Here is a 27538-nt window from a genome sequence, read left to right as displayed (position 1 = left end):
CGATGATATAAAGCTCGTCATCAAACGGATTAAGCCAGTTATCTCCTGAAGAATCATTCATTTTCCCAACTCTGAAATAAAATCAAAACCGAGGATTCAAGACATTGCTACCTAATAAAACCATACTTAGGGTAAAAATAATTAAAAATCATACCAGTTCAGGTAGCCGCAACTTCGATCCCTGCTCAATAGAGTGGTGTACAAGTCGAAACACCCGTATCAAAATCTTACAGCGACACAGACGAGCACAACCAAATTCATCAGTGAAAGCACAGTCGAAGAAGAATCACCTGTGAAACCCTCGAAATCACACAAACCAAAGGCTACCGAAGACGACAGTTCAAATAGTTGAAATGAAATCAGGAAATCAATCTAGGTGACTTCAGGAACAAAACCTATCTCATGAACCCTAATCTAATCTTTCACGAACCCAGAATGTAAATTACCCAGAATGTAAATTACCTCCAAGATCTTTTTAACTTAGCTTTTGTTTTCTTTTACCTTAGCTAAGGGACCAACTTATAAATAAATGAAGTTAGGGGGTAAATTCATGATTTACGAAAGGCTACTGCTATTATTTCGGATTTAAAAAAATCGAAACAAAAGAAATAATGTTATTGGTCCAAGCAATTCCTGTACGCTACCCATAAAAAAGTTGCGGGCACCACATAAATTGCCTATAATATTTTTTCTCTCTTACTTTTTCTTTTCTTCACATCTCTCTCTTCATTCCACCTCTCTCCACCTCAAAGAGAGGTGTGAAGATAACATTATTGAAAAAAAATTGATAACAATGGAGGTGGATATTTTACTACTTACCAAAAATAAATGGTAGGTGGATTGAAGACTATCAATAAATGGAATGACTAATGTGTGTGGTTTTTTGACCCAAAAAAAAATGGCTATGGTTTGGGAAAGTGTTAAAGAACGATAGATCCAACTCATCAAGCACATGGAAGATATAAAAGTTGAACACTTGAGAGTTGAAACACAGAAGATAATGGAAATTCTCCCTAAAGAGTATACCATTAAAGCATTCCAAGCACCTATCAAATGGGAATGAAGATACAGACCATCAAATTTGACCTTTTATGAAGGATGGACAGTACTTTGTCAAAACTTCTAGCAAGCAAAATTATACTAAGGAACTCTACTTGTCTTGTCTGCCAAAAAGATAAGGAGTTTGCACATGCTCTTTTACTGTACGTGCATGCGGACGTGTGTGTGAAATAACCACAGAATAAGTGAAATTGAATTGTAACTTAAATTTTTAAGAAATTCTGCAATCAGGGAACATAAGTTTGAAAGTATCTTATAAAAGATTTTCAATAGAGATACAGTGCTTGAGGCGCCTCATGAGGAGCTTCAAGCTCTTCTGTTGCATGATTCTTTGTTAATTCCTTAGTTGTTTAGTTTCTTGTTTAGATTTTCGATGTAAAAAAAAAAGTTTCAATGCTGAATAATTATATATTCACACCTCATTTTTGAGGTGTGAAAAGGTGGAAGAAGAGAGAGATATAAATAAATGAAAGAGAAAGTGAAGATTTGATAGATGATTTGATTGATAAAAAAAAGATAAATAAATAAAAAATGAAGATGGAAAAGGGATGAAGGTGTGTATATATCATAACTCATCTTTGCTGGTTTAAGTCTTCTGAGTTACCATTACTGTGTATATCTCTTTTATATATATATATATTTATATATATATATATATATATATATATCGAAGCGTTTTTGTTATATTCATCCTACAACTTTGTGGCTGTTTATTTTTTAGGATAATAGAGAAGTCTGAAGAGACATTGAGACACTAAAATTAGACTGAGTTCTGGCCTTCCTTTCACTTAACTAAGGTTCCAACTCTGAAACAAATAGAGCTTTCATGAGCTAAGTTTAAAATTTCAAACGAAATTGATTAATTGATCCAAACTATATATTTTTTGTTATCTTGGCACTGGATCGACCAGATTCAGAAGTTGCCCTGGACACGCATGCATTAATAAATGCAACATTTCAGATTTGATACAAATTAAAAATAGTCTAACATATATAAAAGACTGCATAGCTCAGCCTATTGCTGAATTTAGGGCTTGAGATGTGGAACATATATTTCTTTAATTTTAATATTTTATAGTCTTTTGGCAAGTCTTCCAGTAAACAGGTGCCAGCGCAACTTTATGTAGTCTTTAGCTAGCTGTCTCTCTAAATTCTCTTCCAAATGTCATTTTGACAAAGAAAAAATTCTCTATAGAATCCGAATCCACCGCAATCACCAACTAATATTAATTTAAGTGATATGTGTCTGATTTTCTTTAAATAATGTGTTAAGTCGTTGGATTAAAAAAATTCATCGGGAAACCTAGCCGTCTAGCTCCACCAGGATGTAGATGTTTTCCGACTCGAACATGATTGACTTTTGTGGATGATACATTTGCTAGACCAAAAGAACTCCACTCACACTAGAGAGATGTGAAGAGAAGAATGAGAAATATGATGAGTTGTGTGATAGAAAAAGAAAATAATGTGAACTAGAGAGAGGTTACCCAGCCTACTAGGGTCGCCCAAGTTGGTTCGCCGATTAAGGTGACCCAATCTATGAATTGCCTCTATTTAGGACCTAGTAGAGGAAAGATATGCTGAAAAGTATTGGGCGACAAGTGGCAATTATAACCTTCGGACGACCATGAGAAGGTTGCGCGACTAGAGGACTTAGAGACTTAAAAGTCCTCCCAGGAATTCACATATGAATTGTCCGCTCTCAATATTGAGTCCCAGACCTGACATGTGTAGAGCTAGGATCATCACTTTTCATATGTAAAACGTAACTTATACTAGCCACGTGTAGGAGGGAGGTCGTGAATTAGGGTTAGAGTTAAAGGGAAAGACTTCATTGTAATAAGCATCTTCGCTTGAATACTAAGAGAGACATCTAGGTTAAGAACCCTAATTTCAGAGGGTACAAGAGTTGGCCCCTACATTATTTTCACTACGTGAACATAATGGTAAAATGAGATATACATGAAATGGAAGAGAAAATTAGTGCAAATGTATCAAAATGTTTTTAACAATTCCTCTCAATCAAAGCTACTTGCAAAAGTGACGAGACAGAAATTTGAGACTATGAGAGCTAAGATAAAAGGGAGGGCAAGAACAAAAAAAAATATGACATACTTACAATAAGTTCTACTACTTACATGAGTGTAACATATAAAAAATAAAATTGAAAGGCTTGGGGACCATGGCACCCCATGTCCTCCCTCCCTCCCTTCGATCACCCCATAGCTCAAGTACAAATTCAAACAAAACATTAACTTCAGTCTTTGAATTCCAAATTTACAAATCTCCTTAAGAGGAAAAACTTAAACAAAAGGGGAAATTCTCTTTTTACTAACCATGCATGTGTGGAGAACACGATTATTAACTTGTCTTCTTATTCTAAGATTTTTTGTTGGAAGCATGATGTTTCAGAAAACAGTTGTTGCCAAATCTCCATGAAAACTTTCACTATTACTCCATGATAACACCGTGAGTTCAGAGCCAGAAAACACTGCAAAAGCCTCTCCAAATCCTCAGCTTGTGTCATCTCCATCTCCATTATCATCTCCACCATTGACCTCCTGAAATCCTCGTACGGATCATTCGACCTTTTCACCACTGCAAAGCTCTCATTCATCACCATTCCCTCCGCCACCGCGTCGCACCCCTCTGCCATTGATGATGCCCTTCTCACCATCCCTTTCTTCTTCTCATCTTTCTCCTCTTCCATCTCTGAATCATGAAGAAAATTCAGTTTTTGAACCTTCCCTATGTTGCTTTTGCTATTCTTCCCCTGTTTCTCTGTTTTGCTGACAACCTTTTCCTCTGTTTTCCTCTGGCTCTTGTAAGGAGAATGGGCCATTTCATCACTCGGTTCATGGTAAAACTCGTCACTGAAACTCGCGGAGAATGAAAGTAGAGACTCACTATCTTCTTCTTCAATATAATTGTTGAGTTTATGAACAAAAGAATCACTTCTTGTTGCACTCCTTGATAAAACACTTGCCATGGCTGTTTTTGTTTTTTGGACTCTGGCTTTGAGGCCCATTTTGCAAAAGGTGGATTCAATTTCACAGTGAACGATGTCAGGAGAATTGGAAAACATTGCTATAGCAGTGATTTTTGGTGAAACTATGCACTGGTATTCAGGTGTTGAAGGTGGTGGAGCAGGTGGGTTTTTTGGGTACCCAACATCACATGCTTTGGGATTCATAGGAGAAAGACGATGTATGGAAGGAACTGTGGGATGATGGTGTTTTGAACAACACAATTGAAATGAAGGGATCTTGAATTTGAGCTTAAAGCTTTTAGCCATGGTGTTGGTAGTAAAATATGGTGTAGCAAATTAATTAAAACTAGCTAAGCTTTCAAGGTTTTTGAGACCTTGAAGAGAATGGTGTAAGGGTTAATAATATTTATAAGGTAAAGAATGTTAGAAAAATTGAAGGCCGGCCAAATAGTAGGGAAGAAGTAGGACCTAATGGTGACACCAGCTGATAGAATGACGCCAGAAATCCAAGTGAGCATGGGTGTTCATACCTGAGTGAGAAATTAATTTGTTCACACTTCAATTTCACTCATATCAGGCAGGTGCAAGACTGAGAGCACGGTGGCATGTTAAACGTCCATGGCGGAATATGGGCGAGGATGTTAAGTTAATTTAAGATTAGAGAGAGAAATTCAAAGTCTAAAAAGAGCAATAATTGACAAATTAAATGAGTTATGATTAAATTACATAATGAACAACCATGTATTTAATTTATAGAGTTATGTATGAAAAGTAATGGAGGCACTTAACCTTAGTTTAATCATTGTAAATAACTTTTGAGATTTTGAATACGTTTATGGAGCCTTTGAGTTGCAAATTTTGTTTTTCTCAGCTAGCTTTTGAATGGGTTAAAAGTTAAAACTTTATTGGACATCTTGACTGACCAACACGGTCTTCACTTGGCAGTGGATCCTTTAGATCGACCAGGACAATATTGAGTATTTTTTACCATTTGGTGGTTCAGAAGAAATAAGAGGAGCTGGTATTAGGTTTTATGAAAATGAAACAGGAGAGAGGAGAAAGTAAGTATAAATGTATATTTTTTTAACAAAAATGACTAGGTATTAGGGGGTCCAGTTGCACTGTTGCTCGAAGAAAAGACACACATATGTGCTAGAAACCCATGTTCTAGGAAGGGAGTGAGTTAGATTCTACAGAGATTATTGTCAGCAATTGAAAACTTCAAAAATGCAAACTGTTATCCGAAAGGTATTCTTCATATATGATATATCAAGGTTGAACGGCTGATCGGTTTTTAATGGCATATTAGTTGATTCTCTTCTGTCCAAGTCAGCCCTTCAATCAGGTCTAGAACATGAAGTATAATGGGACAAATTTGGAGAAGAGTAAATTATTGTTTGGCAACATGCAAAATTGTCGTGGCATTCTTTTAACAATTCACTAGGTGGAATGTTGGTGGCTTTTAATATGTAACAAGAGAATGAGAATTGCTACCAAAATTTATTTTGATATTCTTTTTCTAACACTATTTTTTATTGGTTTAAGTTCATATAGATCTTACACAAGATAGGGGTGCTTCTGCTTTTGTTGCCCGTGAAGACAATTTTCCTCATCATATTTATGAATCCGAGGACGAGGAGGATGGTGATGATTAGGAAAAAAAAGGAAATAACCGACAGTCTAAGCCGTCGGTAATTACGTGCTTTTATCCATCGCCAACTTATCGAGGGTTTAGTGGAAAGCTTCCCACGGCTTTGGCAAAGTCGTCGGTGAAAAGTTACCGATGAGGCCAATACGTACAAGTGTACAACTTTATGGTGATCAATTTTTTGTCGATAATAATACATTATTAACAGTTTTTAGGTTTTATCAAAGGTTTTTGGTCATTAGTAATAATGAGCTTTTTTTAGTGAGCCCCGCCAACAAAGAAAATAAAAAACAAAACAAAGGCAGTAACAAAAGCTACTGGAAACCCCTAACCCTTCTCTTGAAGGATCCTTTTGCTTAAGAGAGTTTCAACTGAGACATTCCTGGTAACACCTCCGAGACTATAACTAAAGCCAAGTCCTTGTGAGCACCATGCTTTACTAGAGAACTCGAGCAAAAGTTAACTTCCCTTAGAGTATGAACCTCTGACATAGTCCAAGAAAGAATTAACATATCTTTAATCTTTTAAATATACATCTATATGTTAGGATTGTGGTTCACTCATCAAAAACATATAAATGACTTCTAGTGAATTCGCTTGACAAATCACATGCCTAAACCTTGTGCTCCAAGCAACAAAAAACCCATTGTACATTGCTAGAAGCTCTATATGAAGGATCTCAACCCCAAAATCCATTTCCATGTGGTGTCTCTCAAGCAACCGTCAAAGTCTGCATTACCCTATCCTATCATACTCCCATCAAAATTTAAGGTAGTGAAAGGATGAGAAGGAGAATTCCACCACACCAACTTGATAATAGTAGAAACCCCTCTATTAGCTTCAAATGCCGCACAAATGTCATTCTTGAGCGATAATACATCACTCAAAATACCTCATATTTAAGCACAATATCCCCCCATACACCTAGCGTTTCTATATCTCCAAATCTACCTTAAGGATAAGTGAGTAGTAGGATACGAGTGTATAGTCAACAACCCTTTAAGCTAATCTTTACGCATTACGGTTAAGAACCATGAAACACACTGCCCCTTAGCCCACACTCGAAAGGCTCCAAAATTTTCCAACTTCTACACAATCATGCGGACAATGGAGTATTATCTCCATACCCCTCATGACACAGTGAGCGCATCCAATAAGCAGTAATGTCACAAGTTGCTCTGAGTGCATTTGTCGGGAGCACCCCCCTTCAAACTAACCACATCAGAACACAAACTCTAAATTGAACTTCCACACGACAGATCCAGTTCCAATCTCCATAGTCAAGACTCAAGACTCCCTAGCTCATTCATGACAAAAAGCAAGAGAAACTCTTTATAAACTAAGATGAAAATCCGTTCATATTACACCAAAACAACCCTAACTCCGATTGGCCGTCAGTACAAAGAGTCAAATAGAAGTAGAACTACATAGTCAACCCTCATGGTAGATAAAAAGAGAAAAGATAATTTTAAAAATAGCATATAGCTAGTATCACCTTATTGTTGCATGCATGTTGATGTTACACACTAGATTTCCGTTAAGAAGGTTGGTAATGAATCCCTAACGCAAAGGGGACGAAAAAAGAAACGATATGCCGGTAAAGCCGCAGCCAAACGCACCTCACATCTCCTTCTATAACGCAACACCCTCATTTCTCATTTCTCACATTAGCGACGAAAAACAAGAAGAAGAAATTGAACTTTGAAAATCGATTAATCGATTGAATGAGGAAACTGTGTCCGAATTTCGACAAGGTGGATGGATTGGACACGGTGCTGGAGGTGCCGATTCCGGAGGACATGTGGACCAGCATCGGTAACAACGGCGCTAACCGCTGGCAGAACCTCCGTGCTCTCATGAGAGCTCAGATTTCCGCCGATAACGCCTCTCATCTCTCCGCCGCATCTAACCATGAATTCGTCGCTTTGTTGAAGCTCGTTGGTTCACCGCTAATCCCTCTTCACGTTCAATCCGATCACACCTTAACTCGCCCCCTCAAAGATCCTTCCATTGTAAGCGTAGTTCGTTCTTTAATTTCAATTAATTTCATCTAGCAGCATGCATTGCACAATTAATTGATCGATTGATAGATTTCGGCATAGGATTATGAATGCAAGCACTAGCGTTTTTAGCAATTAGAATCAAGGGATTATTAGTTAAACTATAATTGTTTATTACATTACGAATTAGCTGCAAAAACCTCTAAAACCTTGAAATTGATTGTATACTTTGATACCCTGAATCAGAATGCACAAGTGATTAAATGATTTTCTTGGTATTGTGAGTCTTTGTGGTGCAATTGGAAGAATTAGGCTGCATTTGAAATTATCTTATAGAATAAAATGTTTGGGAAAATTTATGAAAATAGCATATCAGTTACATGGTATGTTTGAGTATTGAGTAAACAGCTTGATTAAGCACTTATGACAATAAGCATTTATCGCATAGCTTATGCATAAACTAATTTGAGAAACTTATTGAAATAAACTAAAAATATGGAATATGTAAGCATAAGCTTCTATTTATATATAAGCTAATTTGAACGCTTCATGAAAATACACCCGAAAAAGCTTATAAATAGGTTATGAGCTATTTACGTAATATCTCTCAAATAGTGGCATAAGTGCAAATTCTATAAGATAAAACTCAAGTAAGCTATTCCAAACCGGAGTACATAGATTTTGAGGTTATTCATAACTCACTCAGATTTAGCTTATGAATGAACACATACATGCCTAAAAGTTATTTTAAGCTTATTCTATTAAGCTTCTCAAACTATCTTATCTTATGAATAAGTGCTTGTGTGCTTATGTAATAAATGATTATTGTCATAAGTGCTTACTTAAGTTATTTAACCAACATGTTTATGTTTCAAATTGTGGTTATATATCACGATCTTTATCTTGAGAAATATTACTAGCAAATGATTGGCAATGCTGCAATTAGGGTTGAGACTGCATATGGGAAGCTAGAATTAGAATGTTCATATGAAGTTTTCTAATTACAATATATAATATGACTGATTTGTAATTAAAGAATAAGTTGTTTCTTCTTAATTCTTCTTGAAATGAGTAATTAACAAGTTATAGTTTGGTTGGATCTTGTGCAGGAAGCTTCGACTGCAAAATATATAGTGCAGCAGTACATAGCTGCGACAGGGGGAGTGGGTGCATTGGATTCACTGAAAAGCATGTATGCAGTGGGACAAGTGAGGATGTTTGGGTCGGAGATGCGTCCAGGAGATGATAGCACTCACCCAATAGGGAGGGCTGAAGTGGGAGGTTTTGTGCTGTGGCAAAAGAACCCTGATTTGTGGCACTTTGAATTGGTTGTCTCTGGTTTCAAGGTTAGTGCAGGAAGCAATGGAAAAGTAGCCTGGACCCAATCTTCTTCTCAACCTTGTCATGCAAACAAAGGCCCTCCTAGGCCTCTTCGCCGCTTCTTTCAGGTACAGCACTAAATCCCTAATACATTTTCACACCAATTGACAATGGTACTGCTTACTTATAAGAGGGTATTAGTTTGTTAGCAGCTAGATAGATATTGAACCATATTCATGTATTTTTAATAACTGCATTAACTTTGCAGGACAACTGTTTGATCATTGATGATATGTTATTCAGTAGAACCTCATAACTGTGTGATTTGAAGTTCATGATACTTAATTCACATGCTTTTGCATGCTTGTCACCAACATCCTTTAATAACATGTTTGGTTTCTCAGTCAAATGCTTTAAATTACTTATAGTTAGAAGCTACAAGTTTTAGTGTATAATGCGATGATTTCTACATTAGTATGATAAGTGATTCAAGAAGAAGCTGCTTACAGTAGCTTTTGTGCGATGAGAAGTGATTCTGGAATATTTAAACATGCAACCAAACATGCTACAGCTTCTGAGTAAACATGCATTGAGTTTTGTGTAAATAGTGAAACCAAACCTTCGCTAAGTGGAAGTTAAATTTTAACTCAAATTAAATGTGACTGTTTTCGGATATTTGATTGACCACATTAGCCAGTTCATATATGTATATATATAACCATGTTATAGAGTAACTGGGTCAATCATTCATTGGCTTGCCACTAGAATTTTAGCTTTATTAGTAAGGTTATGAGGGGGTTAAATCAAGAATTGTTTTCTAACTCTCTTTGTTTATTTTGTGCTTGTTATTACCAGGGGCTGGACCCAAGGTGCACTGCTAACATGTTCCTAGACGCTGTGTGTGTTGGAGAGAAAACTATCAACAAAGAAGATTGTTTTCTCCTCAAGATAGAGACTGCACAAGACATCCTCCAAGCTCAAAACACGTCCAACACAGAAATCATAAGACACACTGTGTGGGGATACTTTAGCCAACGCACGGGATTACTAGTCAAATTTGAGGACATAAAATTGGTAAGAATGAAGCCTTCTAAGGGAGATGACTCTGTTTTCTGGGAAACAAGCATTGAGTCTGTCATTGAGGACTATAGGTACATCGATGGCATTAAGATAGCGCATGGTGGCAAGACGGTGGCCATTTTGTATCGGTACGGCAAGGCGCATAATCAAAAGCGGAGAATTGAGGAGACATGGAGGATTGAAGAGGTTGATTTTAACATTTGTGGGTTGTCCACGGATTGCTTCTTGCCTCCTTCTGAGGTCAAGAGGGAGCAGGATGGTGCAGAGCAAGTAGTAGTGTCATAGGAATGAGTTAGGATTTTCCTTCCTTTTTGTCCTCATTTTCACTCTCTCAACTTGTCAACGACAACAGATTTGTGTACATATTACATAGATAGGCATAGGTGGGTGTACAAAATTACAGTAAATACTATTCCTGATGGTCCTTGATTCAATCTTTAGCAGGAAGTTTTTTTGGCCTGCATTGGAATTTTGACAATGCATGTCAGTACTTTGTGATTGATCTTATAAATGAATGAAAAATTTCAAGGAGGATAAAGAAGAACTATATTTTAGCTCAAACTAAAGTTGTTTAGTCTAATGACTTAATATGTTGGATTATTTGATAACTTATTTTGCGAAGACCACATGTATCCTATGTAGAAGATAATAATGTTTAATCATTATGGCTTGAGTTTTATTAAGACCACATGTAATTCCAGTGATGGATCCAGAAATTTTATATAGCGAGGGCAATATATACACATTAATTTGTAATAAAAAAATTAACATATTCTATTAAAAATGATGACATTTTTTTATCAAAGGAGACACAAGTGAAGATATTTTTTACCAAATGGGCCATAAAAACCCACATATTTTTACTACTCGAGTGAGGACATTTAGCAATGTGAAACACAAGTGAGAGCATTTAGTAATGTGGAATATAAGTGAGGACAATTTTTATCAAAGGAATCATAAAAAACCACATACTTTTACTACTCAAATTATTTTTCTAATGTATTTTTCCATATTTAAGTGAGGGCACTTGCCCTCATACTCCACTACTTGGATCCGTCTCTGTGTAATCCCAGATAGAAGATAATTTATTATGGTATGGTTTAATTTAACTTAAATGTATTTTATCATATAGGAAGGAGATTAAGAATGATAGAAATTATTAAAATCGCACAATCACTAAGTTATTGGTTGGACTGGTTTTATGAATATAATATTTATAAATTTATTTTATATTATGCTATCATGGTTGTTTACCGAAACAATAATCTCATAACTCTGGATGACAACTAAGAAGTAAGACTTGTGATTAGGTTGAGATGATTCCGGGTTATGAGTGTAGTTGAGATCCATTACTACAATTTCCAGCGCACCATCAAACACAAAAGTGACTTTACCTATAACTATTTAACTTGCATACGAAAAAAAAAACTATAACTACTTTACTTTCTTTTAAATCAATTTTTTCTTAAATAAATAAATCTGCTCAATTATTTATTATTTATTATTTATAAAATATATAAATCAAATAGCATGTTCTACAAGTAAGCCTCTTTTCCATCTACAAGTAGTTCATCAGTGACATTGTGCATCTGTTAAAACTTGAGCCTCTCCATATCTGCATTTGCATCATCGAAGAAGAGAAGAAGATGGAAGGAGAAGAAGGTTCTCAACAGGCACAGCTTGTGCTCGCCGACAAGCTCTTCCTTCTGAAACAACCCGATGTTCAAGACATCGACAAGGTTCGCTACAAAGAGGACGTTTTCAACTATGTCAAGGATAACGGTAAGGACAAGAGGGTTCTCAGCTTGCTCATCTTCCTTCCATCACTATCAAAACCCTAACTCTCGTTTTTTTGTACAGATATGCTCCCTCTTTACGAAACCCTAGTTGCTGATTCCGTATTGGACATGGATCCTACCCTTTTGGATTCAATGCGAGCTAAAATTGACGATGAGCTCAAAAAGATCGACGAAAAGTGAGTCTGTCTTTACGATTTATTATAATTGCCCAATTTTAATTGAGAATTTCAGATTTCAAATGCAGTAGTAGGTTAAATACAGAATGAGAGTGATAATTTGGTATTGTTGAGGGCTTTTTGTTCTTAGCATTATTGATGCTTATCAAGGATGGAAGACTGGTATAGAATGACAAATTATCTGTTATTGTTATTGATCTTGTGTGAAATTAAAAGCTACATTTATAGGAGATTCAGAGAAGTTACAACTTACTAGTGCTTATAGGTTAACTGTTACAATTCTAACTAACAACTAGTCTTCAGTAACTTAGACTCTCTGAACTACCCGGTGCCCACCATTAACCGAAAATATATTGGCATGCTAACTTATATACAGTAATATAGTCTAATACTTCCCCCTCAAGATGGTAGATAAATATTGAGGATCCGCATCTTGAACATAAGAGATTTGAATATAGGTGTTGTGACTGCGTTTGTGAACAAGTCTGCTAATTGATGCTCGGACTTGACGGGGACTAGCTGGATAATGCCATTATTTATCTTATCACTCACAAGATGGCAATCTATTTCAGTGTGCTTTGCTCTTTCATAATACTAGAGTAGGGGTCCGGCTCCTCTAAAGTGAGTAAGTATGTCTACTCACTTTATGGGGTAAAGTAAGTCATTACTCCATTGATTGAGTTGTTTTTATTGACTTTTTTCAAACTAGGTAATCGCTATTAATGGTGTTACGACTTACTTTACTCTCACTTTAGAGGAGCCAAATCCCCAGAGTAGGACCTGAATCAATGCCAAAGTCCTTGAGCAAAGTAGATAACCATGTGACCTGACTAGTAACATTTGCAACGATGTTGCGTTGTGACTGTAATTTTTAGAGTTCATTCTGCATTTTTTTTATGTGTTACTTACACAAATATAAAGCTGAATGACTATTGTAACCCATCAAATCCCAAACCTGTTGGCTGAGAGAAAAATGAGATGAATTATACCAAAATCCATCATTTTCACTCCAGCAGAGCTGACACTGTAGCACTACAATCAGTGTCCACCACACTTGAGGAAGATATCATGTTGCCATCGAACTGAAGATGTCTCATGATGATGAACCTCGTTGCTGCTTCCCCATGTGGCTGAGGGCCACATGTACAAAACTGATTGTATCTCCTGGAAACTAGAAGTTTCAGGGCATGACCGCCTCTGATTGTATGACTTGTGATAAATGATGCATGTGTTTTTTATGACGGTCTGCTTTTCTTTTTTATCTAGATCTAGATACTAATATGATATTTTAGAACAGTGAAAAGAAGGAAATTACAGCTATGAGAATACGAGATATATCCTCTACGACCTAGAAAACTTGATACTCGGAAACAAAAAATGCTGAGACTGGGCGAGATGACAGTCATAGCATTTCCCATTTTGCAATTCTTCGAGATGCAAATAATTATTTGAGAAGTGGCACGTTTGATAATCCTTGAACTTATGATATTACATGTTGCCTTATTTTAGGATTGCTGATGCTGAGGAAAACCTCGGTGAGAGTGAAGTTCGTGAGGCTCACTTGGCAAAATCATTGTTTTTCATCCGGATTGGGGACAAGGTATGTATAGCTTTTATAACTTTGTTTATTTCCTGTCAGCTGCAGGGATCAGTTTTTGATAATTCTCTTATTTACCAGGAAAAAGCTTTGGAACATCTTAAGTTAACTGAAACCAAGACAGTTGCTGTTGGACAGAAGATGGACCTGGTGTTTCATACATTACAGCTTGGTTTCTTTGATATGGATTTTGATCTCATTTCGAAAAGCATTGACAAAGCCAAAAGGTAATTATTTTAGTTATAAATGTGTGTAGTTATACCATCTGCTCTGCTTTTTGGATGAGAATTGGTTTTCTAACTGTTTGCACTGTGATGGCAGCTTGTTTGAAGAAGGTGGTGATTGGGAAAGGAAGAATCGACTGAAAGTGTATGAAGGCCTGTACTTCATGTCCACACGAAACTTTAAGGAGGCTGCCAAATTATTTTTGGATTCTATATCAACATTTACGACCTATGAACTCTTTCCCTATGACACCTTTATTTTCTACACAGTGTTGACTAGCATTATATCATTGGACAGAGTTTCCTTAAAGCAGAAGGTATGTTGATTCTTTCATGAAGCCTTGTACATTTATGTTTTTTTCTGCACTGTTGTTTAATTTATTGTTTCTTGGCAAGTTGCCTGCTTATGCCTAATTACTAACTTCAGCTAATTTGCATCAGGTAGTAGATGCTCCTGAGATCTTGACAGTGATTGGCAAAATCCCACATCTTCCAGAGTTTTTGAACTCCTTATATGATTGTCAATACAAGTCTTTTTTCTCAGCATTTGGTGAGTAGACATCTGCAGAATCTCAGTTATCTTTTAGTGATTTTTGAATGTTCCGCTCTCCACATGAAACACTTTATGCTTTGTGTTATAATTTGAGAATCTGTGGAAATCATGTATTGTATAGCAGGGGCTACTAAGTGCTGGCAAACAATTCATTCCTATCTTTTTGGTCCCATGTTCTTAGTTTCATTTTATTTTGTGATTTTTTTCAGCTGGCCTGACGCAGCAAATTAAGTTGGACCGCTACCTGCATCCGCACTTCCGATATTACATGAGGGAGATCAGAACTGTTGTTTATTCCCAGTTTTTGGAATCTTATAAGAGTGTGACAATTGAAGCAATGGCAAAAGCCTTTGGAGTTACAGTGGATTTCATTGATGTGTAAGTGAATGCATCTCATTAGCTCAATTTCAGCTTTAGCACCTTATTAGTTTTAAAATGCCGTGGGAGGCAACTCATTACATGTATTCTTTCCAGGGAGCTATCGCGTTTTATTGCAGCAGGGAAGCTTCATTGTAAGATTGACAAATTTGCAGGCGTTCTCGAAACTAATCGCCCGGATGCTAAGAATGCTCTTTACCAAACAACTATTAAGCAAGGGGACTTCTTATTGAACCGGATCCAGAAATTGTCACGTGTGATTGATCTCTAGGTGTCTTTCGATTTTTAGATTGAAAGTTTTCATTGGAAAGGTTGAGGTATTGACAATTCAAAGACATCCTGTGGGCATGAAGCATGACATTTCTATAGTCTATTTGATTAGATTTCCAAATTAATGAACAATCCAGCGTACTGAATCCAATTCAATCAGTTTTTAATTATCTTTGCGACAGTTAAGTTGTTTTTATGATGCTATTCCAGTGTTTGAACCTTCTTAACAGCTTATTTTGTTTTGGAAAATGCTGATTTATATGGATGCTATGCAATGCAAACGAATGGAAATGAACACCAAGCTAATTTTAATTGGTGGAAGTTAAAATTATTGTGTTTCTTCCAAGGTTTCTTTCGTAACTAGCAATACTCTTTTCTTTTTCGGTTGCGCTTGAAAGCATATAGAGTTCTTTGGTCCTAAAATTACTCGAGTTAAATGAATGACATAGGTTGGAATGACCAGATTGCCCAATAATATGGCACGACGCCATAACAGTTTCAAACTAGAGTGGGTATAACATGTCGGTTTTCGTAGCATTTTAATTTTAGGAAAATGCTAAAAGTGCACGACGTGAGATAGGCACGACAAGCATGTACGTGAGATAGCCTGTCGTGAGAGGCACGACAAGCATGACGTGATTTTTTTTTTTCAAATACCATCACTTTCCTTTCATCCATTATCGCTTCACTCCTCTCTCTACTTTATTTTTCATGGTTCATCACTGGAGACCCCTTAAAATTTACTCTTCCTGGGTTCAATTCAGGATTCACGACGACAAGTGGTGGCTAAAGCAGAGGTTTTGCAGTGATGGGCCTGTCGAGATCAAAGACAAAGTCAACGTTATCTTTATCTTTTGTAATTAGAAATAGTATATTTTTTTTAAGGTAAGAAATAGCATATTTATCTCCTATGATTTTGGGATACTTCATTGTATATATTTCAGCTGTATTTTCTATTTAGAGACAACATTTTGTACATTTTTTTATAAGCAATATATTTTATATACAATTAGCTCATAATCTTTAGGCATATGATTCGTGGAGTAAATTGTGCAATTTGTTTTTGGATATCAATGTGAATAACATAGTCGATTTATTGCATTTATTCCATATATTCATTACCTTAAATAAACTACTTTTTTCCATTTAATCATTACCTTAAATAAACTACTTTTTTTACGGTCAAGTTGGATCTTGTATTAGAAAAAATTCGACATAATGCCCAAAATAGAACGAATCAAAATAAAAGAGGAAAAATTAGCCATCCTCGCTTCATCTGCGAGATGAGGAGTGTTTGACCAAATAAAACTATAATTTATTAGTCATATATTATATTTATTGATTTCATTCCATTTAAATCATTACTATAAATAAACTATAATTTTTTGAAATGTAAATAAACTGTAATTGAATGTGATCAAATTGGTCAGTCAATTCTTTTTCTTTCTCTAAAATTGAGTAACGAGCTCAAATATTTCACTGACTTATTATTAAGATTAATCTCAAGGATTTGGAAAGTTTGGACACAATCAAACTAAACAAATAAAATATCTAAAATTTAATTTATCATGAGGCGAATCGTTGCCCTTATTCTGATTGAGAACTACTATATATATTAAATCACTTTGGTTCAAACCAAGCACTGAAATACAAAGAAATCAACACAATGTTTAAGGTTTTCTCATCCCTCGTGCTAGGGTTTCTTCTATTTGTTGCATCTTCGCATGCTGCCAACAAAGTAGTGGGTGTGGGTGAGCTTTGCAAGCAAACAAAAAACCCTTCATTTTGTTTAGGCCTTCTAAACTCAAACCCAGGTGGGAAAGACCTTGTTAGCCTTGGTCAATACACTATTGATGTGGTTCGTGCCAACGCGACCAACACAATCACTCTACTCAAATCTTTGGTTGCAAAAAGCGGTCGTGATCCAAAGGCAAACGCCCATTACAAGAAGTGCTTAGAACATTTTGAGTCCGATGAGGGCGTTCTTGGTGATATTCAAGACACTCAAGAGGCTTTGAAGAGTGGAGATTATCTTGGTGTGAATGTGCATGCAAGTGCTCTCTTAGATGAAGTTGATGATTGCATTTCAGGGGAGTCTCCGGGTGAATCCCCTTTTCCTGATCGCTCGTTACTTCCTAAATATGGTGGTGTTATGCAGCAAATTACAAGCATTATCCTTGTCATATCAAAATATTTGGCAGCTTGATCAGATGTTGTTGTCCAATGATATTTTGATGGAGTTCAAATGAGTTTGATATTAGTTTTTTTTGAACGTGAGTTTGATATTAGTTAAATTTTGAAGAAATAATATGATTATATTAGTTTTATTCTTTTAAGTCGAAGAAAGAGAAGAAATATGTGATGAACGTATTTAATTGATGTTTTTTTTCATCCTATTTTAGGCTATTGTTATAGGGTTTGTTTGTGCAACTTATTGATGGCTTTTTTTGAAATGAATTGATGTTACTTATTGGTATGGAGCTTATAATTGTAGGCTGTAGCGTTCTTATCGAGCACCAATTTGTTTACGTACTTTCTGTTTTTTGTTGTGGTCAAATACTCTTTTTTGTACAAAGTTTGGGACATCTTGCATATTTTATTTTTAAATATTTTTTAGTCCAGAACACACAAATATATATGATTTATTGATTTCGATATAAAAAAGTGATTTATTGATGATAAGGTTAATTATAAAAAAAATCCTTGTAAGTCAATAAGGTTGTTGGTCCATCCTTGTGCCAGGAAGGGAGTATACCAAATGTAGGAGGCCCTTGAGTCGTAAAATGATTATTATTTACTCTAATGAGGTCGGATGGATGGTTAGGCATAATGATTATTTATGGATATTGTGATGAGTTATATTACGTTTGAAACGGACTCCTACTTTTAGAGTCTTGAAGGTTTAATTGCATATTCATGATGGTTTTGTATTAATCTCTAAAAATTGGGGTGTTGCCGGAAACCAATGAGGTTTTGTTTTAAAATTTTATCCCTACCTTGTTTACACCAAATTTTGGTAAACACAAACAGAGAATCCAAAGATCAATCTGGGACTGGATTCGAGTCCTCTTGGGTTCTTTGGTGAAAATGAATTCGATTCGATCACTGAAAACTAAAGAAATTTGATAACAAGTTGGAAACAAAACAAATAGATTTGATTGAAGTAAGTAAAAATACAAGTAAACTTTCTGAATAATGATAATAAAATCTAAAATACAAAGTGTTGCACGAATCCCTACTTTTTTGCTCTAACTTGGCTTGTAATCATTGTGATCGATTGTAAGCGCTTGAGAGTTTTCGAGTAAAGATTGTGAACCCTGATTCTATCTACAAACCCACTATTTATAGACTTAACAAATATAACTAACTTCTAACGGTCAATTGATAAAACCATTACAAGTGTCTTCCGAATATGCCTTCGTCCTACACGTGTCTTTTTGCTCCATACGTGTCTTTCGTGAACTATCTTAAAAAACAACCGACTTCCCGTGTTGAATTCTTCGCATCTCGAAAGGTACTTTTCAGTCGAAGTCACTCAACACTTGGTAAATTTTCTTAAATCTCCTCACTTTCGACTTCATCATCAAATCGAATTATGCAACATAGGTCGAAATTATCCAGAATTGTGTGGTTAACAGATGCCCCCCAAAATATCATTTGTTCGATCAGAAAAATGATATTTTCGTCTTACATGATTTCGACCAAATACTAAATGTTAGTTTCTTCCTTTTCCATTCCTGACAAAACAAAAGTCTCTTTTAACCTTTAGCAACTTCCACACTCCACTATCATAAATGTCTAATCATGTCAGACACGTTCTTCAAGGGAAATTAGAAAGTGGAAACTGCCATACCCCACTCAGAATTCAAACGGATTAAACTAAATTCCATTGAACGAAGTTTTGGCATCCGGTCCAATCTCAACCGCTCATCTTACTCAAGCTCAAGTCTTATAAATAGGTGGAGAAACCTTCCCACTTCTACTTCTTCTTCAACCTCTAGCTTTTTCTCTCTAAAAACCCATTTCTAACTCTCTGCAACTCCCTTGAGGTTTCAGAGCTCCGCCGGAACCATTTTGGTTTGCACGAGTCTTCACCGGCACCATCATTGCATCATCGTCTTCTTTCGGTTCACCATCAACTACCATGACTTCTACGTCTTCTTCTCAGGTTCCGTCCGCTGCTTCTCTTTCAAAACCCATTGAGGTTGAGGGGAGGACCTTTGTTCCAGAACCTCCCAATGAAGATGAAAAGATTAAGATCTGGAATTCCCAGGTACTTATTCCCTTCTCCATTGGTGATAAGTTACATGCATATTTAGGACCTTACCAAACTATTTTCCCAAGGAATGCATCTGCATTCTTTCCATCACCATTACCGGATGAAAAGATCTTAGCCTTTAGGGATTCCTACAATCTGTCCTTCTTAGGTGACCCACCTAGAGCTTTCCGTTCTTCACCTCCAGTGAGGACGAATCCTTACATTGAATGGTTAAATAAAGTCGAGAAAGTGAAAGGAGATTTCTGGAAAACTTTAGGAATTTTCAACATAATTCAATTATCCAGATCGAAAATTGTCTACCATCCGGCGATGTTAGCTAGTTCTTTTTTCTTTTGGGAGCGTTCGACCAATACCTTCCACACTCCTCATGGAATGATTACCCCCACTCTCTTAGATGTAGCTGCTATCGCCGGTCTTCAACCTACAGGATCTTCTTTTACATTCGACCGGTCTGTCAGGAAAGAAATCAAACTAGACTATAACCATCTGACTTACAAAAGCTTCATTTTGAGAAACCACGACAAAACTTCTGCAAATGTTTCCGACTCGGAACATGTAGCTTTCTTGCTGTTCTGGCTATCTGCCTTCTTCCTATGTTCCAAGTCTCTTCAAGTTCCTCAGAAATTCGTGCTTCTTGCTCAGCTTCTACATGAAGGTGCTGACGTCTGTCTAGGTAAAGTTTTGTTAGGCGAACTTTACCTTTCTTTGAGTCAAGCCATCACTTCTCTTCAGAAGCCCCCTGGAGCCGAGAAAAACATCTTGTTTGCTGGACCTTTGTGGTTTCTTCAACTTTGGCTAAATGCCATATTTGAGACCAAACTTTCAACACCAATCCCACAAAATGTCTCGACCTCCATTGCTGCTTTTCGACTTAACTGCTTGACTCCTACCAAGGATAAAGTCGATCCTGAAACCACCTTCAGCGAATTTTTTACTGCTTTCATGGAAATGACCTCCTTTACTCCCAACCTTGCTCCATTTGCCACTCAAACTACCGGTCCTAAATGGCTTGTTCGACCTTTCCCATGTGAATTTCCGGGAGAACAGAGTGAAAGTATTAGCATTTGGAGGGAATTTTTCCGACCTCAAGTTCTCTCCCTTGGTTTCAAAAAATCAGAAGTGAACGTGTTAGGCTACCAGCCTCAACTCGTGGCCAGACAATTCGGCCTAAGTCAAATCGTTCCTATCCCACTCTTCTCAAAAAAGGATGCAATTTGAATTGAAGGGTTTTGCGACAAAGATGTCGACTCTTTTTACGAAGCCCTCACCTTTTATGAAAAGAAGACGACCGCTCTTCGTCTTGAGCCATTGTCTTTCGAACCATCATTTTATTGCACTAGAGAGTTTGAAGTCTGGTGGTCGACCTACTACAAGTCTATTCAGACCACCTTAGGAGTTTGTATTGGAAAGATGACCGAAGCTCTTCAATTTGTGCAGAAAAAAGCTACAAAGAAAACTCGAGGTACGCACATCAAAGAAATCCAGTCATTTCAGAGATTCTTCAAAACTGTTTATCTTCCAGGTCGATTGAACTTATTTCGGAAGCGGCGGAAGTTTTAAAAGAAAAAATCAAAGCCAAAGTTTTTCAAATTAAACTTTTTCCCCCTTTTGTGGATAAATACGTTTACATTCTTCGACATTACTGTCCAAAATTTCCAGCTTTTCCTACCTGTGATCTGGCTTTGGCTTTACCTGTTATTTACCCAAAGTGGCTCGACCATTTTACATACAAATGTTTTGTACAAAGTCTTTTGCCACTTCCGAAAAGGGTTACTTCGACTAAATATTTCTTGCACAACTAACCCGGACACATTCATGTTAACCCATGTCACGTCCAAGTCCTTACACAAATTCATCAAGGTTAGATAGACTCGTCTTACTTTTGTTCTCCTCTCTCTATTCTTGTACTTACGCATCTTCTTTCAGCCGAACCAATACCCAAAGTTCCATGCAAGGAAGACGAGGGTTCTGACAATTCAACAGGAATTCCAGTTCAACAAAAGAGCATCCCTAAGGTATATTCATCACTTTGTTGCTTACCCTTTATTCGACTTCGAGTTGACATCTTATATATTTTCCAGGCTCGGAAGAGAGGTTCTCAAAGCTCGACTTCAGATGCTCGAAAGAAAATGAGAGTTTCGTCTGAAAAAGATGATTCAGAGAAAACTTTGGTAATCTTATCCTCTATCTTTTCCGTTTCATTTTCTTACTTCTATACTCATCTCCTTCACTTATGTTTTGCAGGTGGACCCAATTCCTGAGGACGAGAACATTGCTTCCAAATCTATTGATCCAAATGAAGCTGGAAAAGCCAAGACTAGCTCCAAGGCCTCGGACATTAACGAAGACGAAGAGAATCCACCTCTTTCTTCTGCAAAGAAACGTGCCGGGGCCGAGCCGAGTCAAGAGGAACCACAAGCAGAAACTGACCAAGAAGATTCCGGCTCCTCTCACAGTGAAAGCTCGGGAGCTTCTTCACCGACCAAATTTCAACAAGAACAAGTATGTATTCTTCGTTCGTCATTTCTTTCTCCGTCATTCCTTAATCTCATACTTACCTTTTGCACTCTTACACTTTTCTTCAGGACACCTCCTCAAAACCAAAGCCTCCTCCTCAAGTAATCCATTTGTCTCCAAACTCCTCTGATTCCAGTTCTTCTGACTGCCAAAGTCTTGATGACTTTTTAAACTCTCAACCGTTACGAATTCAATATCCTTCTGGTCGAATAGTTAGCTATGTTTCAACTGACAATGAGTCCTTTACGCAGGACCTTGGTGTTTCGACCGGAAAGTCTGATACTGACGAAGACTGTCAACCTGCCCCCTCGCCCATTGCCAAAGTCTCGAAGAACCAAGAAAAATCTCTTAAAGCTTCAAGTCCTGTTGCTGGCAGGAAGTCTCCTCAATCCATCCCTATTGAAGACTTTGATGCTCTTGCCATGAATGACCCCGTGTTAGCCCTTGAGCAACTCGTAAGCGGTCAAGTTTCTCTTAGCACTAGTCGAAGCCAAGAATCTTCTCTGCAAAATGAAGGCACAAGCACTCTGAACACTACCACCATCATCATCAACAAGCTTCGGTCCCTTGTGTTCGAGCAAGACTTATTTTCTGCCCTCGGCTCAAATCCTAATTTAGGCCGAGAAATTAAGCAACTTATCTCTGACCTTGGTAATGAGGACCTCACTGATCAGCAAGAAAAAGGCATTCAAGAATTTTAGGAGTTTCTTGACGAATCACTTTCGACCTTTGACCAAGCCAAGCTTGTCAGTCAGGATTTGGCCTCCAAATTCACTGAGTGTACACATGCAGCTGAGTCATTCGATCGAGCCAAAACTGAAGTGGATTCCATCAAACTTCTCGAAGAAGCTGACTCAGTGAAATTGAATGAAGTTTTGAAACAAATTGCCGAACTTCAACAACAAGAACAGTCCCTCAAAGCCAACCTGACCAAATTCAAGAAACAAAAGACTGAAGTTGCTGCCAAGGCCATCTCTCACGTGAAATATAAGAATCGGCTTGAAGGCGAAATTTCTGAGCTTCAGAACAAGAAAGCGAAGGTTGACAAACGACTCAAGAAACTGAAGGGTCGATATGCTCCCATGAAAGCCACTCCACCATTCTAGTCTTATTTCTTTGTTTATGTCTTTGTTTTCATATGGCGCATGTGCCACTTTATTTCCCTATGTACTTCCAAATGGCGTTTTCGCCATATTTGTCTTCAGCTTATGAACTACGTTTCGACGTCAATTTTTATTTCATGAATTGCTGGCTTAAACCGTTTTAAGTACTTTCCATTTATCGTCAATATTCGAGCAATTGCTCCAATTTCCTCAACTGAATAAGCGTTATTTGAATAACACTTAATCACTTTAAATGGCCCTTCCCATTTAGGGGCCCATTTTCCGTATGCTCGATCTTTTTTGTCCATTGGAAGAATCACTTTCCAGACTAAATCTCCAACGCTAAATGCTTTAGACTTAACTTTTTTATTATAACTTTTAGTAATTCGTTCTTTTTGTCGAATCATTACCTCCAAAGCATTTAATCTTTCCTCGTCCAGTTCGATTAACTCATCGTACATCATATTCCAATAATCATCGCACGAAATCTCGAATTGCCTCTGAATCCTAACGGACTGCAAGCATATTTCGATTGGCAAAACCGCCTCATGCACGTACGTAAGTCGAAAAGGAGTTACTCCAGTGGCCTCTTTGGGCGAATTTCGATAAGCCCATAAAACTTGACTCAAGGTTTCATGCCACCTTTTCGGCTTTTGACTAATGTGTTTTTTAATCAAGTTAATCAGAACTTTATTAGCCGCTTCGACTTGGCCGTTCGCCTGAGCATAATATGGCGTCGAAGTTAACAGTTTAATTCCAAAATCCTCAGCAAACTGAGCCATTTTTCTTCCAGTAAATACTGACCCTTGGTCAGTAGTTAACGTCTTAGGAATTCCATATCTAAATATTATGTGTTCCTGAATAAAACTAATAATCGTATCTTGATCTACACCTCTCAACGGAATGGCTTCGACCCATTTGGTGAAATAATCGATAGCCACTATTATATATTCATGTTGTTTGGACGAAGAAGGGTGTATCTGACCTATCAAGTCCAACGCCCAACCCCTAAATGGCCAGGGTTTCACGATCGAATGTAACTCGCTTGCCGGTACATGTTGGACGCCAGCATGCTTCTGACATTCGACACAAGACCTAGTATATTCGATGCAATCTTTTAACATGCTTGGCCAATATACTCCTTGTTGAAACAATGTCCACTTCATCTTGTGGCCTGCCTGATGTGCTCCACATATGCCATCATGAACGGCTTTGACTGCTCGAAAGGCCTCTTCCTCACTTAGGCACTTTAGAAGAACTTCATTCATTCCTTTCTTGAACAATTCCCATTTAAAATCAAGTAACTTAGAGCTCGATACTTTATTCTTCGATCTACTGGAGCGTTTGGGTCTTGCAAGTATCTTACGACAGGTTTCCTCCAATACCTCTCGCTCGAACTCCGTTCGCCCTTCCTTAAAGCTAGGGATAAACTTTCTTTTGACCTTTACTAATTCTTTAAACTTTTTCCGAGGTAACCGGTAACCTGACGCAATTTGTGCTAAAACGTTCGCTTCAGCATTCTCAATCCTAGGAATATGAGATAATTCGACTTCATCAAAATTTCTCAACATTTTAACTGCTTTCGAATGATATTTCATTAAGTTCTCGCTAATACATTGGTATTCGCCGGTTAGTTGTTTAATAACCAACTCCGAATCTCCACGTATTACAAGCTCTTTAGCCCCCAGACTTAGAGCCGTTTCGAGCCCTATCAATAAAGCTTCATATTCCGCCTCATTATTCGAACACTCACCTTCGATTCCCAACTTAATTTTTGTCGGGATCCCTTGGGGCGAAATTATTAAGATACCTATCCCGGTACCTTTCTTATGCCTCGAACCGTCGAAATACATTTCCCATGGTTTCAACGTCACCACCATCTCCTGTTCTTTCGACCCACTATGATCAACCAAAAAATCAGCTATTACCTGGCCTTTCATAGCCCTCAAATGTTGGTAACTTAAAGAGAACTCAGTAAGGGCCAACGCCCACTTTCCAATTCGACTATGAAGAATGGGCTTGAACAGCATGTGCTTTATTATATCATAATGGGAAATAACAGTTACATCGATAGGTTTAATATAATACTTAAGTTTAGTACATGAAAAATATAAACACAAACATAATTTTTCTACTAAACTATATCTAGTTTCAGCATCATTAAGGATTCGGCTCAAATAATAAATAGCCCTTTCGACTCCATCTTCATCATCTTGAGCCAACACACTACCAATAGTTTCTTCTGATGCCGAAATGTAGAGTTTCATTGGTTTTCCACGAATGAGGGGAGCCATGACTGGTGCCATTGTTAAACTGGCTTTTATTTCCTCGAATGCCTTCTGATGTTCTTCCCTCCATTGAAACTCTTGCTCTTTCTTGAGTCGAAGCAATGTGGAGAATACCTTGGTTTTCCCACTTAGATCTATAATGAACCTTCTCAAGAAATTGACTTTGCCCAACAAGGACTGCAACTGTTTTTTATTCGACGGCGGTTGAGTGTCGAAGATTGCTTTCGCCTTGTTCTGGTCGATTTCAATGCCCTTCTTGTGAACAATGAATCCCAGAAATTGCCCTGCAATTACACCGAAGGCACACTTGAGTGGATTCATTTTTAGGCCATACTTTCTCATTTTTTCAAATGACAACTTAAGATGTTCGATATGAATATCCTGAGATTTCGACTTTACTACAATATCATCGATATACACTTGCATAAATTTCTCAATGTATTCATGAAAAATAGTGTTCATTACCCTCTGATAAGTTGCGCCGGCATTTTTAAGACCGATCGGCATCACCACCCATTCATATGTTCCTAGTGCCCCTGGACACCGAAACGCAGTCTTCGACACGTCATCCTCTGCAATATAAATTTGGTTATACCCCGAATATCCATCCAGTATACTTAAATATTCATTTCCTGCAGCAGAATCTACCATCATTTCGGCTACAGGCATAGGGTATTCATCTTTCGGCGTAGCCGAATTTAAATCTCTATAGTCTATGCAAACCCTCATTTTACCATTTTTCTTAAGTACATGAACTACATTAGCTAACCAATCAACATACCTGGCTGTTCGTATGAACTTTGCTCCAAGTAGACGCTCAACTTCTTCTTTAATCTTTGAGAACACCTCTGGGGCGAATCTCCTTGGAGTTTTCTTCACTGGCTTCCTACCGGGTCGAATGGGTAACTTTAGCTCCACTAACTCTCGGCTTAATCCCGGCATTTCGTCATAATCCCACGCGAAACAATCTTTGTATTCCTGCAATAAACTAACAATTCGATTCTTAAAATCTGAGTCGATCAACGAACTTACATATGTCGGCCTTTTCTTGGTTCCATCTCCCAAATCGACCTCCTCTAACGGATCCTGAGCCTGCATTTTTAACATGGGGTCTAAAGATTGCTCGAATCCAAGAGGTTCATCATCATATATACAATCAAGAACCGGTTCTGATCTGTCTTCATTTAAATGATCCAAGTCTAGGTACTCCTCCGGTTTACAAATTTCTTCATATTCGGCTTTCCTTGCCGTTCTTGCATATTGTTCGGCCTCCAAGGCAGTCTTGATTCTCATCTCGGCTGCATAAGCCGATATTCGAGCTATGCTCGACTCAATCATCTAATTCGACGATTTGCCACTCCCCAGTGGCATTCTGAGTGCGAAAGTTCTTATTCCAAAGAAATCCGTACTCTGGGTGAAGATTCATTGCATAATTAGTAGAGCCTTCCATGTATTCTTTTCCTTCTGATTCATATGGAGCAATGCTTGCCATCCGCTTCTCGAAATTCTTCCGGTCGACAAACTCCACTTCAGCTTTGTAGTAACTCTGGTCAGCATCAACATTTTCGACCACCCCATCTGGCCTCCAAATGGACAGCTTTTGGTGCAGGGAGGATTGCACAGCTCCCACCCCATGAATCCACTCTCTTCCTAGTAGCAGATTGTAGTTCGCTTTCGACGGTACTACTATGAAAAGAGTAGGTCGAGAAACAGTACCAATTGTGGCTTCCACCAATAGCATCCCCAAGGACTTAGAGGTCTTTCCTTCATAGTCAGTCAACATCATATTATGAGGCTGCAAATCCTCGACAAACTTCCCAATCTACTTAAGCAAAAACTTTGGCATCAGATTGATAGCGGCCCCGCCGTCAACCAAAACTTTATTGACACCAACTCCTTCAATGCGGGCCCACACAAAAAGTGGTTTCAAATGCTTCTTCATCTCCATATCTGGCTTCTTGAAAACAGCACAATCATCTTCGACCCCTCCTTTGGTCATCACATAATAACATAGTGGATTGTCATCATCCTCTTCGACGTAGTAATCCTCTTCATCATCAGTGATTTCAGTTTTCACGTCGAACTCTTCGGGAAGGATCGAGACCAAGCTACACATAGACTCAAATTCAGACTCCAGCATCTCAAAGTTGTCCTTCATTTCGACATCTTCAGTCTGCTTTTCTTTCCCTTTCGCCTGGTTAGTAGTCACCCAGTTTCCAGCATTCTTCATACTCTGTTTAATCACTTGAATAGGAACC

General features: G+C 37.6%; 4 protein-coding genes across 4 annotated transcripts; 3 read left to right on the top strand and 1 right to left on the bottom strand.

The window, feature by feature from the left end:
* Nucleotides 1-3150: 3150 nt before the first annotated feature.
* Nucleotides 3151-4437, bottom strand: LOC130721477 (transcription repressor OFP7-like). The gene has a single exon (XM_057572277.1). It carries the CDS (start codon nucleotides 4352-4354, stop codon nucleotides 3434-3436), a length of 921 nt encoding a protein of 306 aa, XP_057428260.1. The 5' UTR covers nucleotides 4355-4437; the 3' UTR covers nucleotides 3151-3433.
* Nucleotides 4438-7206: 2769 nt separating this feature from the next.
* Nucleotides 7207-10630, top strand: LOC130716560 (uncharacterized). Its single transcript, XM_057566522.1, has 3 exons — nucleotides 7207-7708; nucleotides 8806-9144; nucleotides 9872-10630. Exons 1-3 carry the CDS (start codon nucleotides 7421-7423, stop codon nucleotides 10379-10381), a joined length of 1137 nt encoding a protein of 378 aa, XP_057422505.1. The 5' UTR covers nucleotides 7207-7420; the 3' UTR covers nucleotides 10382-10630.
* Nucleotides 10631-11636: 1006 nt separating this feature from the next.
* LOC130720258 (26S proteasome non-ATPase regulatory subunit 6 homolog) lies at nucleotides 11637-15297 on the top strand. The gene is made up of 8 exons (XM_057570886.1): nucleotides 11637-11878; nucleotides 11957-12071; nucleotides 13581-13671; nucleotides 13750-13895; nucleotides 13990-14209; nucleotides 14334-14442; nucleotides 14655-14823; nucleotides 14920-15297. Exons 1-8 carry the CDS (start codon nucleotides 11743-11745, stop codon nucleotides 15092-15094), a joined length of 1161 nt encoding a protein of 386 aa, XP_057426869.1. The 5' UTR covers nucleotides 11637-11742; the 3' UTR covers nucleotides 15095-15297.
* Nucleotides 15298-16759: 1462 nt separating this feature from the next.
* On the top strand, nucleotides 16760-17299 carry LOC130717460 (pectinesterase inhibitor 1-like). The gene has a single exon (XM_057567690.1). It carries the CDS (start codon nucleotides 16760-16762, stop codon nucleotides 17297-17299), a length of 540 nt encoding a protein of 179 aa, XP_057423673.1.
* Nucleotides 17300-27538: the final 10239 nt, after the last annotated feature.

This window comes from Lotus japonicus, chromosome 5, assembly GCF_012489685.1.
Source record: "Lotus japonicus ecotype B-129 chromosome 5, LjGifu_v1.2".
NCBI lineage: Eukaryota > Viridiplantae > Streptophyta > Magnoliopsida > Fabales > Fabaceae > Lotus > Lotus japonicus.
Note: the sequence above shows the minus strand (reverse complement) of the source record. Positions and strands in the feature narration are given on the sequence as shown.

Coding starts and splice junctions, on each gene's coding strand:
- LOC130721477 (XM_057572277.1), bottom strand. CDS start 4,354: ATGGCTAAAAGCTTTAAGCTCAAATTCAAGATCCCTTCATTTCAATTG.
- LOC130716560 (XM_057566522.1), top strand. CDS start 7,421: ATGAGGAAACTGTGTCCGAATTTCGACAAGGTGGATGGATTGGACACG. Junction 7,709..8,805: donor CCCTCAAAGATCCTTCCATT/GTAAGCGTAGTT, acceptor GATCTTGTGCAG/GAAGCTTCGACTGCAAAATA. Junction 9,145..9,871: donor CTCTTCGCCGCTTCTTTCAG/GTACAGCACTAA, acceptor TGTTATTACCAG/GGGCTGGACCCAAGGTGCAC.
- LOC130720258 (XM_057570886.1), top strand. CDS start 11,743: ATGGAAGGAGAAGAAGGTTCTCAACAGGCACAGCTTGTGCTCGCCGAC. Junction 12,072..13,580: donor CTCAAAAAGATCGACGAAAA/GTGAGTCTGTCT, acceptor GCCTTATTTTAG/GATTGCTGATGCTGAGGAAA. Junction 14,824..14,919: donor ACAGTGGATTTCATTGATGT/GTAAGTGAATGC, acceptor TATTCTTTCCAG/GGAGCTATCGCGTTTTATTG.
- LOC130717460 (XM_057567690.1), top strand. CDS start 16,760: ATGTTTAAGGTTTTCTCATCCCTCGTGCTAGGGTTTCTTCTATTTGTT.